This window comes from Lonchura striata, chromosome 8 (assembly GCF_050655825.1).
Source record: "Lonchura striata isolate lonStrDom1 chromosome 8, ASM5065582v1, whole genome shotgun sequence".
Classification (NCBI taxonomy): Eukaryota; Metazoa; Chordata; class Aves; order Passeriformes; family Estrildidae; genus Lonchura; species Lonchura striata.
The window spans coordinates 17,669,085-17,684,546 of NC_140710.1; the positions used below are offsets into that span (position 1 = coordinate 17,669,085).

Sequence of the window (15,462 nt, forward strand, 5' to 3'; positions counted from 1 at the left end):
GGGGAGCCGCGGCCCCTCGGAGGCGGCGGGCCGAGCCCGGCGGCAGGTGGCGGCTCGGCCCCTTTAAGGCTACGGCTGCCGCAACCCGATCCCCGCCGGAGCATCCTGCGCCCGGGAAGGGCTGTCCCGTCCCCGACGCCGCGGGGAAGGCATGGAGAAGGAGGAGGCGGCGCCGCAGCCCCCGTAACCCCGCTCCCAGGTGCGGCGGGCGGGGAAGGAAGGCGGCAGGGCGCTGGGGCCGGGGCTGACGGGGCGGGGGCGGTGCGGCCCCTTTCCCCCGCCCCGCGGGGCTGCGCGGAGCGGCCCCTTCCCTCCTCCCTCAGCGCGGGGCGGCCCGAGGGCCGCGAGCCGCAGGCGGCGGCGCGGGGCGCGCTGACAGCGCAGGGCTGCGCGGGGCCGCCTCCTCCCGCCGCAGCGAGCGCGGAGGGTGCGCGCTGCCTGCGCTGCTGCGCTCGGCTGCCGCTCCTGCCCCCGCCCCGCGCTGCTGCGCTCGGCTGCCGCTCCTGCCCCCGCCCCGCGCTGCTGCGCTCGGCTGCCGCTCCTGCCCCCGCCCCGCGCTGCTGCGCTCGGCTGCCGCTCCTGCCCCCGCCCGCCCCTGCCCGCTCGGGCCGCTGCGAGCGGCGGCGCCGCGGGTGCCCGGCACGGCGAGGTAATGCCCGGCTCGGGGCAGCGTCCCTCGGGGCCAGCCCGGGGCCCTCCGCGCCCACCGAGCCTGGGCGGGTTCCCTCTCAGGGGCTTTGCGACTCCGGGCTGCTTGCGGGGTTTGAGGAATTTCGGTAAATGGTTTGGCAGCGGCCAGCTCATCCTGAGTACACTGCCTTTATACGAATGCTTTATCTGCCGGTTGCTTTGATGTTTTAAGAGCAGAAAGCTGAGTGGAGTTTAGGGTGTGAATAGCCTTAAACAGAAAAGGGAACGGCTTAAGTGTGAGTAGCTTGAATTTTGTTGTGTTTCTCCTTAACGTTGCTTACTGAGCTAAATGAGATCTCAAACGAATAGGATCTACCATTCAGAACCAAGAGCACAGCAAAGCTCCAGCACTGCTTTTGTTACTGGGCTTATTATAAAATGTGGAAACAGTCAGTAGTCCAGTTGCTCTCTGCAGATTGCTCTGACAAGTTTTACAGCTGTTGGATTTGGCTTTCAGTTTTAAGCGGATCAGGAGAGCGCATTATTTCATGTGATGTCCTCGTATCAATAGCAGCTTTACGGTGTAATCTTGTTTGGAAATTGATCCAACTCATCTGGAAATCCAGCCTCGAAGAAAGTAAGAGCTGTGGGCCTTAAACCTTCCACTGCACCTTCTTACCATGTCTTGTTGCTACACTGTTAAATTTCTTATTTTTGTGATGTAGAAAGAGTAAGAGGAGGAGAACTTAAATGCTAAATACTTTTGATAGTACAACAGTTGATAACTTTCCTGCTCCTTTATCCTCTTTCATTAAGTGCCAACTTGTTTCTGTCAGGAGTTCATAGTGTTATACTGGGGGTGAATGGATATTGTTTTCTAAATTTCAAGTAGAAACAGAATTGCAGGAAAACCACTGCATGCTAATAGCAAATGAAAACCAAGATATTTTTAGCTGTTACAGAGTATGATGAAAAAACCTGTGTTACTAACCTTTTCAAAGTCATTGGGTCAGTAGAATAATTTGAAATCACACTAGGCATGTACAGCAATACCTTGCTGAAAAATGTTAGTTTTAAGTGTTTGGTAATATTTATTTACCTAAAGACTCCATTGAAAAGCTACAAGAGTGATGTTCTGATCATATGCAATTACTGTCTAACCAAATGTTTAAGACAGTAATTTTGGGTAAGAAGGCAAATATCTTTGGATGGAGAACCAACCTGTGTATTGTGTTGTTTATCCTGCATTACAAAGTAGTTACACTATACCTCCTCCTCAGCCAGCCTCTCATTAGCTCAAACCCCGTATCAGCTGACAGAACAGTAATCAATGACTATGCAGTTTGGGTGATAAAGTGTCTGCTCATACATAATCCACAAAGTTCTGTACCTTGATCAGACTTTGCTGTACAGATACAAGAAGATACTTGGAAAAAAAACCCACAGTGTAGTTGAAGCTGCCTGGCTTACTAACTTTGGACTTTGTCAAGGAAAATTGTAATCAAGCTAATTGTGCTTGTTCTAAATCATCAAGCACAATGCAACAAGCTGTTTAGGTTCATACAACATGAATAATTTTTCTTGTAAATGAAAAGCTGGTAAAAACCAGAAAATTTTCATGTTAAACAGGATACAGTTGAAAACAACCTGGAAATATGAGAAAAGAACAACCTATACATATGGGACAATGTTTATAGCCGAACACATGTGAAATGCTGTATTTACACCAGATCCTTGAATTAAATTAAATTATGAGACTGTTAATTGCTGAGGTAAAACATAAAATTATTCTGGACTTGGTAGTTACCATACTTAAACAGCATCTTGATAAGCATATATGAAACCCAGCTTGCAAAACTTGAGCATCTGTGAGACCAACTAGAGAGAATAAGTGATTAATTTTTTTGTCTGCCTCTCTTCTTTAAAATCATTGTACCATTCTCCTTCATGGGCATCATGGTTCTGCATTTGTTGAAAGTCAGTTCATGCACTTTCCATGCAAGTACCTTTTTTAAAAATTAGTTCCCTCCACAGGCTGCTTAGGTGAAAGATTAGTTTTCTAATGCATTTATTTCAAGGGATGTTTGCACAGTTGTTTAATTCCATAATCTGTACTAAAATGAGCACCTGTCAAAAACTGAAACATTACTTACCTAATATAATCTTCTGGTACTAAGTAAACAAAACAAAACATGGTTTTCTCTTGTCCAAAAGATTATGTCAGTGTCTTTGAAACTCAGAGATACTAGTATAGTAGTTGCAGGTGAATAAAATGCAGCATCATGAGAATTGCTATATTTTAGTCAAAAGGATGAAATAGGTGTGGTTAATGCTCAGTGGTTTTGCTAATTTTCTGAAGATATTTGTACTTAACCTGGATTTTGGCTTCCTTCATTAATTAAACCAAGTGATTTCTTTTTTCCCCTTACATGGTCCAAGAGGAGACTTGATTGCTACAAATGAGATAATGTAATAACAACATTTTGTCCTCGGGGTTAGAATCTGGAACTGGACACTATACAGTACTTCTCAGTGGGTTTAAACTGGTAGATACTAAATAGCTTTATTTCTTCAAATGGTAAGGTTTTAGAAAATTGAGCTTAACACCCATTATCTCTGGTACTTTACACTATGTGAAAAGGATATAAAGTTCAGTTTGTGTTTTATGTCTTCTTGGTCAGTGGAGGCAAATGGAGAAGTGTGTGAGGAATTGAGAATACTGAATATTCAGGATTGTAATTGAAATTGGAAGTTCTGATAGAGTAATGTTAAAAAGTATGCAGGATTTATATGCTGCTGCACTAGAACAGGTCATCAGAAAACAACTGGAATTGATTAGTTTGATGCAATGCACTGCAGTATGTGTACATAAAAATTTTAGTTTGGATTAAAAATGCATTTATGAACTGAATCAGCCCCTGTTATTTGTATTGTTTAGCTGTCCCAGAGCATGCAAGCTGGCTTCCTTTTGGGTTCAACTGGGCAGGAAGATAGGCCCTACGAGCACATCAAATATGTTCCAAGAATTGTGGAGTCCCTAGGACAGAATTAAAGCTGGTCTGAAGTAAGCCCTTGAACTCTACATGATAGAGGCAGATTTCACTCAGCAAATCTACTCTTTTTGTCCTGCGTTCTGTTTTTATACATGTAGCTCTGTGGGCAGTAGTCAGAGGAAGTTTTATTGCCTTCAGTTCTGGGAGAATAAATAGAAAAGAAAGAGGTAGAGGTGGAAAACTTTGAAACCATTGAACCTTCTGCTTCTAAATCTTTGAAGATGAAAGTATGTTTTTTCTGATCTAGATGTTTCAATACACTCACCATTTATACCCCAAGGTGAGAATATTGTACTTAATTTTAAAATAGTTACTATTTTGTTATTATGGTGGACTTTTTCCTCTATTTTTATTTCCTGAGGTTCAAGTTTCTTGCCATTTACAATGCAGATACTATTTCAAAAATCTGAATCAAAATCATAAAGGCATGTTTACTCGTTCTGTAATGCACATGAAATAAAGGTTGACATAAATGTATTATGTCATTGTATTGCTTTTGCTGACCATTAGGATGCTGGAGTAACATCAAATTATGCTGTCCTAAAAGTCTTTGTTTCATTTTTAGATACTTTCTTAAGTAGATCTAAAACAAGTAACAGCAGGCTTTTTATAGGTATTAAAATAATTATTTAAATATTTGAAATTAAGCTGTTTGGGTTTTTTTCCCCCTTTCCTGTTCAACTTAATTGACATTGACATTTTTTGAGTTTGTAACTTTTGCCTGTCTTGGAGTGTAAACCGCTTCACTGTCAAATTGGAAATGCATGTCAGAAGTTTGTGGCTTCTGATAAAATATTATTCTGTGTTGCCAATATTGGCAACTCAGGAAAAACGACTGAAGCATTTAGAGACTGACACTTATGTTTGGAATTGTTTTGGTATTTAAGCCTCATGAAATAGCTGAACATCCAGCAACTGAGAAGCCAATCAGCTCTGATGGCAGAGGCTTTCCAGGGAGTGGGAATGCCGGAGGTCAGAGCTCTGTGGAGGAAGGAAGCTCCAGTGCCGGCAGCCTGTCCCAAGGACTGGGCACAGTGGGAATTGAGAGCTACTGTCTCTGCAAAGTGCACAAACAGAGCTGCAGCGAGGCTCCTGCTTCTCTGGGCTGACCCAAAAACCTCTCTTCTGTGCTTATCTGATTCCATCGTTGCGTTTTAAACTCCTGTTGGCAGCAGTCAATCTGGCAATAATGAAACAAGTTTTGACTTTGGAGGTTATTGGGACAGGAGTGGAGGCTGCAGAGCTGGCAGTTGCCCTGGTCAGTGGTCTTCACTGCCCTTTCTGTGTAGATAAAATATATGCAATTTTAGTCCATAAAAATGTATAATATGCAAATGTTAAAAAAAAAAACAAAATGCAACTTGTGTATCTAAAAGTTTGGGCATACTTTTATACTGTTAATGTTTCAGAAGAGACATTGAACAGGTAGAAACTTCTAGTGAATAATATTTCTGTTGGTAAGTTTGTGTCAAAAACACTTTCTGTGTTTGCTTAAATTAATTAAATGGAGAATAGAGTGAAATTGCCTTCTGCTTCTCTTCACAGGTTGAAGAACAATGGCTTCCTTCAGCAACCTGACTATTGGCATTGCTGTTGCCAGTTTTACTGTATTTCAGCTCCTGTTCCATGTTTTAAGTTCTTGGGTGTCAACACAAATAACACCTGGTTTTAACAATCTCAGCCAAAAAAGGAAGATCGAATGGAATTCAAGGTAAAGTGTTCAAAACAACAGTTAGAGATCTACCTGAAATCATGGACACCAGAACCACCTGTGTGTGTTTGTGTAAGACTGAAGAAACCCCTATTAGTTAAATGTTTGTAAAGATCAGAGGGCTGGCTCTAAGCACTGGACAAATAATGCATGTGAAATGTTGAGGCCCCTTCATGGGAACACAGCATTACTAGCACTTGTACATTAAACACTTTGTTAGACAGTGATGCCCACGTAAAGGTCAGTACAAAGATAAAAGAGAGACTGGTGAGGTAATAAACTGAAGCCATGCTCTGTGATGCTTCTAGTAATGAGAAGGGATAAAAAATTCCTTTCCAAGCATGTGTGAAAATCAAAATTATGGGAGTTTATTCTGAGTCCCAGTGTATCTCTGGTCATGCTTTTGGGAGCAAAGCAGTTTGCTCTCTGTTCACCTGGTGCTACTACACTACAAACTGTTTTATATAGGTTAAGGTTTCCCAAGGAATTTAGTGACACTTTGGTGTAGTGTTGAAGAGAGTCAGGTTCATATGTTTTGTTGGGAAAGGAGACTGCAGGCAGAGGAGGGGAAGCTATAGCAGACACAGGGTACACATGCAAGAAGGAGTCATGGAAACTCAGTCCAAAAACATTCCTCTCTCTCTCTGTGTTTCTGCATTTCCATTAGTGGGATGGATCCACCTGCATTTCACTCGTTTCCTCAGATACAGGACTTCTGGAAACTTGTTTGACCCATGAGTCTTTTAAGCCATAAGGGAAGTATAAGATAGTAATTGAAAATGGGGTGATCAATGAGGTTTTATTTGCAACATGCTACTCTGAGAGGGTATATATGGCACACAGGGTTCTCCGGTTGAAATTAATTGGTGCAGTATAACTTTGAGTAGCCTATTACAACTTTAAAATATTTTTTCAGCTGTTTCCCAAATTTAAAGCTCAAAAATGTGTACTGCATGTTGTCACTGCACTCAAAATGCATTAGCTGCAGTTCTGTTCTTCCTCAGCGTTGTTTAGTATCAGGTGGATACTTTTTAAAGTTGTTTCCATTGTTCTAGGCAGCATTAGCAACTCAAATAGCCTTGCCCTTCCATTTGGCAAATGTCCACCTGCTGTGTTGTTAAAGGCACCATCTTGATTTCAGTTCCATCTTTGAATAATTACCTATCTGCCAGAATAACTGTGTAGGATGCCAGTTCACAGTATCAGTGCAGCTTAGGTTTATCTCTCTCTTCCAATTAACAATAAGAGGTAGACAGGAGAAGTAAACTAAACTGTTCCCCTGTGAAGCTGCACTATTGTCTATAAGCCACATCAAATATCCTTTGAATTGCATAATAGGCTTTATGAGAACTTACCCCATGCCTGGTAGCGCTATGCTGGTGTAGTGCTTTGCATAATAACATGAATTGTTTTACACATCACAAGTGTGCTGGAAATAAGCTGCTCCATAATCTCTGGGCTACTTTGCAATAAGGTGTTTAACTGCTCAACTTGATACAGTACCCCAATTATGGCCTTTTTTACCTCTTTGTGCTTTTTTCTTCCTTGGGGTTGATAGCAGGATGTAGATGTTGTGATGGGTTGTGATTCCAGGCTTCATCCAGTTCAGGAGTTGGAAGGCATGAAACACAAAGCATGGTTCATCAGCGTCTTGTGGGTGCTATAATGGAGGAGGGCATGAAGGGAAAGAAAGGCTAGCTGTGCCTGTGTTACTTCAGCTCTGCTAACCAAACACAGTGCTTTGTCAAACTGCCCTCTCACTCCAGTATTGGAAATGAAGAGAGGCTTCAAAGGAGCATCTTGCAAGTTCAGAGAATGTAGAGTATGTATTTATTCTGCAGAGAGCTCTGCAGGTAGAGACAGTTACTATGTCCCAGTAAAATCTGTTGGTTTCACTTAAATTATTTAAAAGTAGATGGTTGTTATTCTGTCCTGTATTGAACTGGTGTAGGGAGTGTGCACACAAATGATTCTGTTGGCAGTGCTAAGGAAACTGGCACGGAGGATGGTTATGCATTTTTATCAGCTCAGCTGGCTCTGGAAGAGGGTATCTGCCTGAAATGAGCTGTAGCATTGAAAATATATTGTTACAGTTTGGAGAGCTTTGTAATCAAACATTTGAGCTGCAGCTCTTAACTGTATTTTCCATGCTGTCAGTTTGTTCATTCTGACCTTCCAAGAATTATGAAGCAATAAAGTAATTGCTTCTGGCATCTGAAGTATATGGACACTCAAATTGAGTTAAAAACTATATTTGGTCACAGATGTAGTATAACTCTTCAAGCTGTACATATATTCCTTTCACCTCTCCTATAATAGATGGTTGTACTACTATTAAGTAGTTGTGAAAAAAAAAAATTTAAAAAAAAAAAAGCAAGTCTGCAACCTAGCATTGCAGCTGTTTTTTGTTTGCAGCTTAATGAGGAGTTAAAGGATGCAAGCTTTGAAAAAAATTTCAAGGAAATGTACAGAGCTTGATAGCTTGACCTAGATTCCTTATTAAAATGGACTGTTGTACTATTTCCCTTCTGCCCTGTCTATGGAAAAGCTTCAAAGTCCAGAGTTAAGGAGGAAATCTGCTGCCTTTTCTTTTCTTTCACTCCCATCAAGTGTTCTACTTGTGTATAACTTGTATTCTAAACAGAAAGGTTCAGGTAAATAGCCTCTTCAAAGACAAATTGCAACTGTAAACGAATAAGCTATATGTTAGGACAAATTTTCCTTCTTGTAGCTTTATCCTCTCCTCAAGTTCAAAAATTCCAGGTATTTCTCAGACACTAATATTGCATGTTTTGCTTTGTTTTTAAAAAGCAAGAAAAGTTCCTATCTTTTTTAAATCCTGTGTTACAAGAGTACACCTTTTAATTAAACTATTAATTATCATTAAAATTCTGATAATGAAATTTTCTTTCTTTGTTAAAAGAAGAGAGGGCAGAAGTGCAGCCTGTACTGTAATGATTATTAATTGTTCTCATCCAGTTTTGGACTACCCATATTATACTAATCTCCATTCATTTTCCTGGCACACTATTGAAAAAGCTGCTGAAAATAGCACAGTGACATTCTTGAAACAAATTGTAAATACAGTCTCTTTTATGAATAGTTACAGAACCTTCTATTGCCAATAGATAATAATTCCACTTCTGGAAATGGAGTAGGGATTTTAACCTCTTTCTTTGCAAAGTCTTCTGCAGGAAGTAAGATGTTTTCTTCAAATCTTGCATGGTAGAGCTTAGATTCCTGAGAGTGCCTTAAGGACATGTAAAATATTAATGACTTCCAAATACATGTATTCAATATGTACAAAGACAAGAATAATAACTAACAGCATCTGTGCATTTGTGTGTATATGGTTGGTGCTGTGAATATGGTGTGAAGTGTTTCCAATCACACAGCACTGAACGTAGTTCTCATCTTTCAAACAGTATCTGTGATTCCCTATGGATGTTTTTTCACTTTTTTTTTTTTTTTCCTTTCTAATTACATTTAGAAAGTGGGAAAGCAGACAGTAGCTACACAGGATTAGGTACAGCTTATAGCTGAGTTAAACCCGTGGCTAGAGCAGGAAGGTTACACATTTTGGAGCCATGCCCATGGCATTGTTCTACTTTCCAAGAATACATGTGGACTGAAAGGGCAGGAGGGGCCCTGGCCCGTGTGCTGGCAGAACCCTGCTGGGGCTCCTGTAAATAGATATTTCTCTAAAAGTGCATTCTTGTTAACATACAGAGTTTATCTACACTGTGCATGCAGCTTGTATACTGGAGACTGTTGTCTTTGGAGGAAAAATGTGTCTAGTACCCAGGTAGGGACAAGACAACCTTGATAACTATGATGTTTATTTTATATTTCCCTTGTCTGCTAGAAAGCTGCTAATTTATATAAGCCTGTAGCTGTTATACCTTGAGTACTCAGCTACAACCAAGTTATACAAGTTTTCTCTTTGAAAACCAGAATCTACTTCAAATGCACTAGAAATTGTATCTGAACCTTAGGATTTTTTATTTAATACCACCTTCCAAATCCAAACTTATTATGGATCTCTTAATTTGGTGCCTGAAAGGCTGTTGCTGGGCTAATCTGAGTATGAAATTGCATATACATTTTCCAGCAAATGGGACAATACAGAAAGCATTTGTTAGAGAGCTAGATGTCATACTGTCTTTAAAGATTCATTAATATATGGGATCATTGGAAGAAAACTTAGATCTCCCTTACTTTTAAGACTCACTTTGTATCTGATACCGTCAATCCCACTCCAATCTTTTTGACTGTTTTTTCCCACCTGTCATTGTGTAAGTGGTTGGATGTAGCATAGAGAACAGATGATTGTCTCCCACAGAAGTATCTGGAGGCAGTTGAGAATGCCATCCTTAAGCACAGTATGGGAAGTTGTGAATGGCAGTACCTCCTTGTGACTGTGATCTCTCTTTCAGGACAGTGTCCACATTCCATGCCTTGGTGGTTGGAGGATTTTGCCTTTATATTTTATTGTACGATGATGCTGTTAATGCTGACCATCTCTGGTAAGGCATGTTACATATATGTTGTCGTTGCACAATGAAAGAACACAATTGAGAAGAAAAAAAGGGCTCCTGCAGTGTATTCAGTACTGAATGATTGTTTTATTTTCCATTAAAATAATGTGTTTGTTTTTTTGTCTGTACTATTTGAAAATTTGATAACAATTGTGTCAGTATTAGTGTCTTGGTTCAATGTGTCTCTTTGAAGTGAAATAGATAAAATACAAGCAATAGATTTGAAATAGCATATTCAATTATTAAAGAGTAAACTGTAACTATAAGTCAGTATGACTGAAACTGTGCTATTTACAGTAATAATTATAAAGTGAAATTGAAAAGCTGTATCAGATCAGCAGTGTGTATCTGTGTGAAAGTTCTCCATTGAACCTGCAAATGGTTTGGGTTTAATGGAGAGAGAATGTAGTATTGCTGTCAGGTAATGCCTGAAAATAGATGCAGTAGATCATAATAGAGACTGGAGCATTGGTAAGCTCCAGGAAAGCACCAGTGTTGTGTGTGACATTTTCTGATGGTCTGGGACTTCTCATAAAACTTTTCTTTTTTTTCTGTATGTACTAGAGACTAACACAGATGATGGAGAAATTGTTTTTGTGGTAGTAAGAATCACATGGTAGAAAGTGTGGAGGTGGTAGAGATCAGATAAGGAGAAGGAGAAGACATAAATAAGTGGATTAAGTTGTAGCTTCATAGGAGAACAGGCTGTTTCCTATGACTATTCACTTCATAGTCATTACAGTTTTTCGAGTTTGATGTTTGATTAGCATTTTATATAACTCTGTATCTGCAAAGAAGTTGAAAGAAAGTCAGTTTTATGGATTTTTCTTTGTTTTATCTGCCCGTGCATCTTCATGTGTAATTCATTTGCCACACATACCTTCTTAGTAATCACCAAAGAGAGAGTTCTTTCCATTTGCTTATTCAAGTCACTCCCTGTTTGTCACTCTGGGCTGTTGCTTGCATCAAAATTGGCCTGCAGACATCAGGGCTCATTAATTCCATTGCACCTTCCATTCAAGGAGATAGGTCAGGAAATCTGGAAGATTTTAGACTAAATTCTGAGTTCTCCATTTATTGAGAATAATTTGGGATTCTAACATGGACTCTTCTTGAAAGGATGTGACAGATGGACAGTGCAGCCTAGAGGAAGTTTGATGCAAAGTGACCATTCTCTAGGGAAAAAAAGGAGGGAAGTGAACCATTCCCTGTCCTATCCAGTTAAGTCATGTCTACCATTATCAAGGAACCAATTTCATATATTCAGTCCTTTGCATCTTCTCTGGAGAATATGAAGGCTCTTGAGCGCAGGCTTAGTCTTGGTGGTGATGTGCTGAAGTGTGTTGGGACCCCTGAGAAGTTTAGTTATGATGCTGCTGCTGCAGCTGGGAGCTCTAACATGAGCCCTCTATGTCAAGAGTTTCTGCTAAAGTTAGGAGAACATATCTGTCTACATTCTATGTCTAAACCTAAAGAAGCACTTAGCCCACTACATATGTAGCTCATGATACCAAGTTTTGAAACTATGGAAAAATGTTCCCATTTCAGGCTGTATTTAACAGAACATCTATGGCCAATCTTAACAGATGGAGTGAATTCCAGACTCTCCTAGTAATGATTTTTCTTCACCTAACAGCAGAATTCTGGTTTTGTGAGTCCTATTTTCCTGTAAACTAACATCTCACTGAGGGGAACAGTTAGTTTTAGACACTAGAAAAGCTTTACAATTTAGTGATCAGATTGTAATAATACAGGAAATCTCTTCCCACTGCTCCCTTCCAATAGGATTAATGAAAAATAGTTAAGTAATAGCATTTTACTGTGTTCTGGCTGAGGCAGACTTTGTATTGGAGTAGGCTGTAAGTGCAGTTAGCTTTCACAGCTTGTCTTGAGCAGTCTACATTTTATGGATCTGTTGACCTGTCATTTGAAGCTCAATTCATATTTACACAAAACATAGCTAGACTAGTTGCACAACTTAATTTAAAAATTAAGTTACAATCCTTGTGCCAAGGAAAAAAGACTTGCTTACCAAACTCCTCAAAGTAGGAATGTGCAGAGGACAGTGGAGAGAAGAACAAACATTGCTTGCTGTAACATGGATGCTTCCCTTTCTTGAGCTGTATTCACAAGTTTGGGTTTGTTGAACATTCTAGAGGAGCTGAAGTTGTGGGTATGCTATTGCTGAATGTTTGACACTAAAAGAGAGGGGATAGAAGGTGTGGAAACCACTCTGAAAAGCAATTCTGCTCAAAGGTTCTTTAGCTTCAGAGAATTGGCAAATAATTCCTTTCCTGTGTCCTTCTACTCTGTTTATCCCTATAAACATTCATCTGATTATGAATGTGAAAGGAACCAGCTGAGCAAGATATTTTTGTCACCCTTAACAAAATTTTAGCACTGGCAGAAAACAAAAATGGAGCCAAAGAGTGCATCAGTTAAAGGGTAAGAGACAGAGACTGGGCTGTTCTCTTTATCCTCAGTTTCCTGAGAAGCCAGCTCAGAGTACTTGCTGGGTTTCAGTGCAAATCTCTAGCAGGGCTCTTGGGGCAGTCTCTGCACCAAGGCAGGGGTTGGTTGATTAGGGTAGTTAGTAGGTGTCTTGTATTTGGGTGGAAAAGGAATCCACTTGTATGATTAGAGCCCTTCTTTAACTAGATTGCATAATCTCTTACTGATCAGCATGGTGTTTGAGATGTGTATGTCCTTTGCAAATTAGGCTGTAACTATGTATTTTTGGTATGTTTACAGGGGTGACCCTTCAATTGTGAAGCTGAATATTGCTATTACCACAGGCTACCTCATTTCTGGTAATTATGCAACATGTATATAGCCTGCATGACCTGTTTACTTATATTGAGTCACTATACATACATGTTTATGCTGAGCTGCTGTGGTGAAGATGTGGTATATGTACACAATACAGTTTCTACTGCCAGTTTTAAACTTGCTAATGGATTTGTATGTTGTGGTGAAATCACAGGATCTTGCTAGCATATGTGACAGATGGAATATCTCCTCAAGCATTGAGGAAATACCACGGTGTGGCTTTGTCATGGTTTGATGTACAACCACCAGCTCCAGCTCAGTTTTGTCCTTTGGCAGTTGAGAAGGTGTTAGAGCAGTGCCCTTCACTCTCTTCTCAGTGCCTACAACTCATAGCTCTTCCATCGTGTGTTCCTGTGACCTCAGAATGCTGGCAGAAGAATCTTAGTAACTCTTAATACAAGCTGAGGAAAATGATGCCATAGGATCCTGCCTGCCCATCTTTTAGTCTCCTTTTAAAGCAAAATTCAGCCATGTATAAAACATGGGAATTATTTGTTTTGTATGTTATTTATTCCTACATATGGGGTTTTTTTTTGTTAAATTTTTATGTTAATTTTTTATGTTAATTTTCCTACATTCTTAATTTTTCTGTCAACTAAAATTGGCATGGAAATTTTGCTACAAAATGCTTTGGAGCTTTATTTTATGTTGTGTCGGGATAATACTGGCTTATCAAAGCAGTAACTTGTGACTTGGACTATTTTTCAGTGAGAACTGCTCATGTTAGGATGAAGTCTCTGATCAGAGACTGGGCCACAGACTTGGTTATCTCATACTGGGTTTCTCAACCCAGTGAAACTGATAATCTGGTGATCAGCATATTCAGTTAAACTGTGCATTACTTTAAGTGTCTGGGGTTTTTCATAGCTTCAGCTGCCATGTTTAAATTAATCAGTATCTATTTTTGAATAATTATACATTAAACTTTCATTATGAATTAATGATGCCTTTGAACAGGCATCTCAACCTGACCACTCATTCTCTTTCACTTCCCTATATAGTTGATGTTTAATTATTAATAGGAAGTGAGCAGCTGTGTCAGATGATGTAGAGCCCTGCCTGAGGATAGCTAATATAAAAGAGATCAAGGCACACTCTGGACTTTAGAAAGGCACAGGGGTAAAGTCTTTGATTTGGAACCTTGGTCAATAATATTCCAGTCCAAAGTACTCATTTGCAGAAAGTAGGACAGAAATTGCTTGTTCCAGTAGAGAGAACAAGATCTTCTGAATTCTCAGACCACCATGGAAGAAAGATTTTTTTTTTTTTGTTGTTTGTTTATTTTGTATTAAAGCTTTCTTTTTAACACTAACTTGCTATATCGCTTTTGCAGTAGTTAGAAATTTGGGATTTAATAAAGCAAATATGCTTCTTATTCCAAGTGCCTCTTGCAAAATAGTTTTGGTAAATGGTTCCAAATTTACTAATATACATTATATTTTGATTCAGAGGTTCTCTGTAATAGATCCTTGTATTTGTTGCATGTATTTGTATGTTTGCTATGCCCCCTGCAGACTTGCTTTTTTTTTTTATGTCATTTGTTCTAGATTTTTGGGGTCATAAGTGTGAAGTCACTCTGAGATTCAGGATCCACCTTTTCCTTTCAAAATACTTAGGCTAAACTTATTGTGTCTGTATTTCCATTGATGTGGAAAGTAATAATTTATGGAAATTGTTGGGAGAATACTATTGCCTAATGCTTTGACTGAAGTAAAGTCTTTAGGATAAAGATAGGATAAAGATCTCTTCAGACATCATTAATTCAGAGGGTTTCTACTGATGCCATATCTTGGTATATCTCTAAAATGTACAGAAGCTATTCTGTATAATATGATTGTATAATATGTATAAAATGATTGTATAATAAATAGTTATTTTTAGTTATTTCTGTTCTCTTGTAGATCTGTTGCTTATTATTTACTACTGGAAGGCAATTGGTGACAAATTTTTTGTAATACATCACTTGGCAGCTCTGTATGCTTACTATTTTGTACTGGTAAGTGCTGTATTTTCTTGTAACATAAGCAGATGAGGTTAAAGAAGCAGCTTTTATAGACCTCCCTTGCTTAATGTTAAAAATATTTCACTGGTTAATGAAAGGCATACTTATACTTTAATCATTATTTAAAAATGTTTTTATCAGTTGTTTATGGTAAATGCATGACTTTTCAATGTTACACTCCAACAAAAATGTGTAACTTTGTTGAACTTAGAAACTTTTCTCAGTTTTTGCTGTAAATAGACTTCAACAGAAGAGCTTTTCATATGATTATAGAACAGGGTTTTAAATAGAACCACAAGCTTGAATATTTAGTTGGAAAGTTAGAAGGAAATGGTTTCAAGTGGCTATGTTCTACTTCTGTCTCCCAGGTAACAAGTGACAGGATGAGGGGAAGTGGCCACAAGTTGTGCCAGGGGAGGTTTGCTTTGGATAGTAGGAAGAATTTCTACACTGAAAGGGTGGTCAGGCAAGTGTTCAGGGAAGTGGTGGAATCACCATCCCTGCAAGTTTGAAAGGCATGTGGATGTGGCACCTGGGGATATGGTTTAGTGGTGAGCACACAAAGCACAGTTAATGGTTGCACTCGATCTTGAGAAGGTCTTTTCCAACCTTAATGATATCTTCCCTGCCTACTGTGAATCCCAGGCTTATAATACTAAAAGTGTTGAGATGCCAGATTAGTGTCAGATTTGCCATGTA

The 15,462-nt window shown here is 39.5% G+C and overlaps 1 protein-coding gene across 8 annotated transcripts in view; it reads left to right on the forward strand.

Annotated features, from left to right (window-relative positions):
* The window catches only part of TLCD4 (TLC domain containing 4), a 26,226-nt gene continuing 10,764 nt past the window's right edge, over positions 1 to 15,462 (forward strand). The window contains exons 1-7 of one of the 8 annotated variants that reach the window (XM_085586532.1): positions 1 to 199; positions 1,148 to 1,267; positions 3,569 to 3,694; positions 5,229 to 5,394; positions 9,831 to 9,920; positions 12,684 to 12,742; positions 14,663 to 14,757. In XM_085586532.1, coding sequence (XP_085442658.1) covers positions 5,240 to 5,394; positions 9,831 to 9,920; positions 12,684 to 12,742; positions 14,663 to 14,757 — 399 coding nt within the window. In that variant the 5' untranslated portion in view covers positions 1 to 199; positions 1,148 to 1,267; positions 3,569 to 3,694; positions 5,229 to 5,239. The other 7 variants (XM_085586533.1, XM_085586529.1, XM_085586528.1 and 4 more) reach the window with 7 other exon arrangements.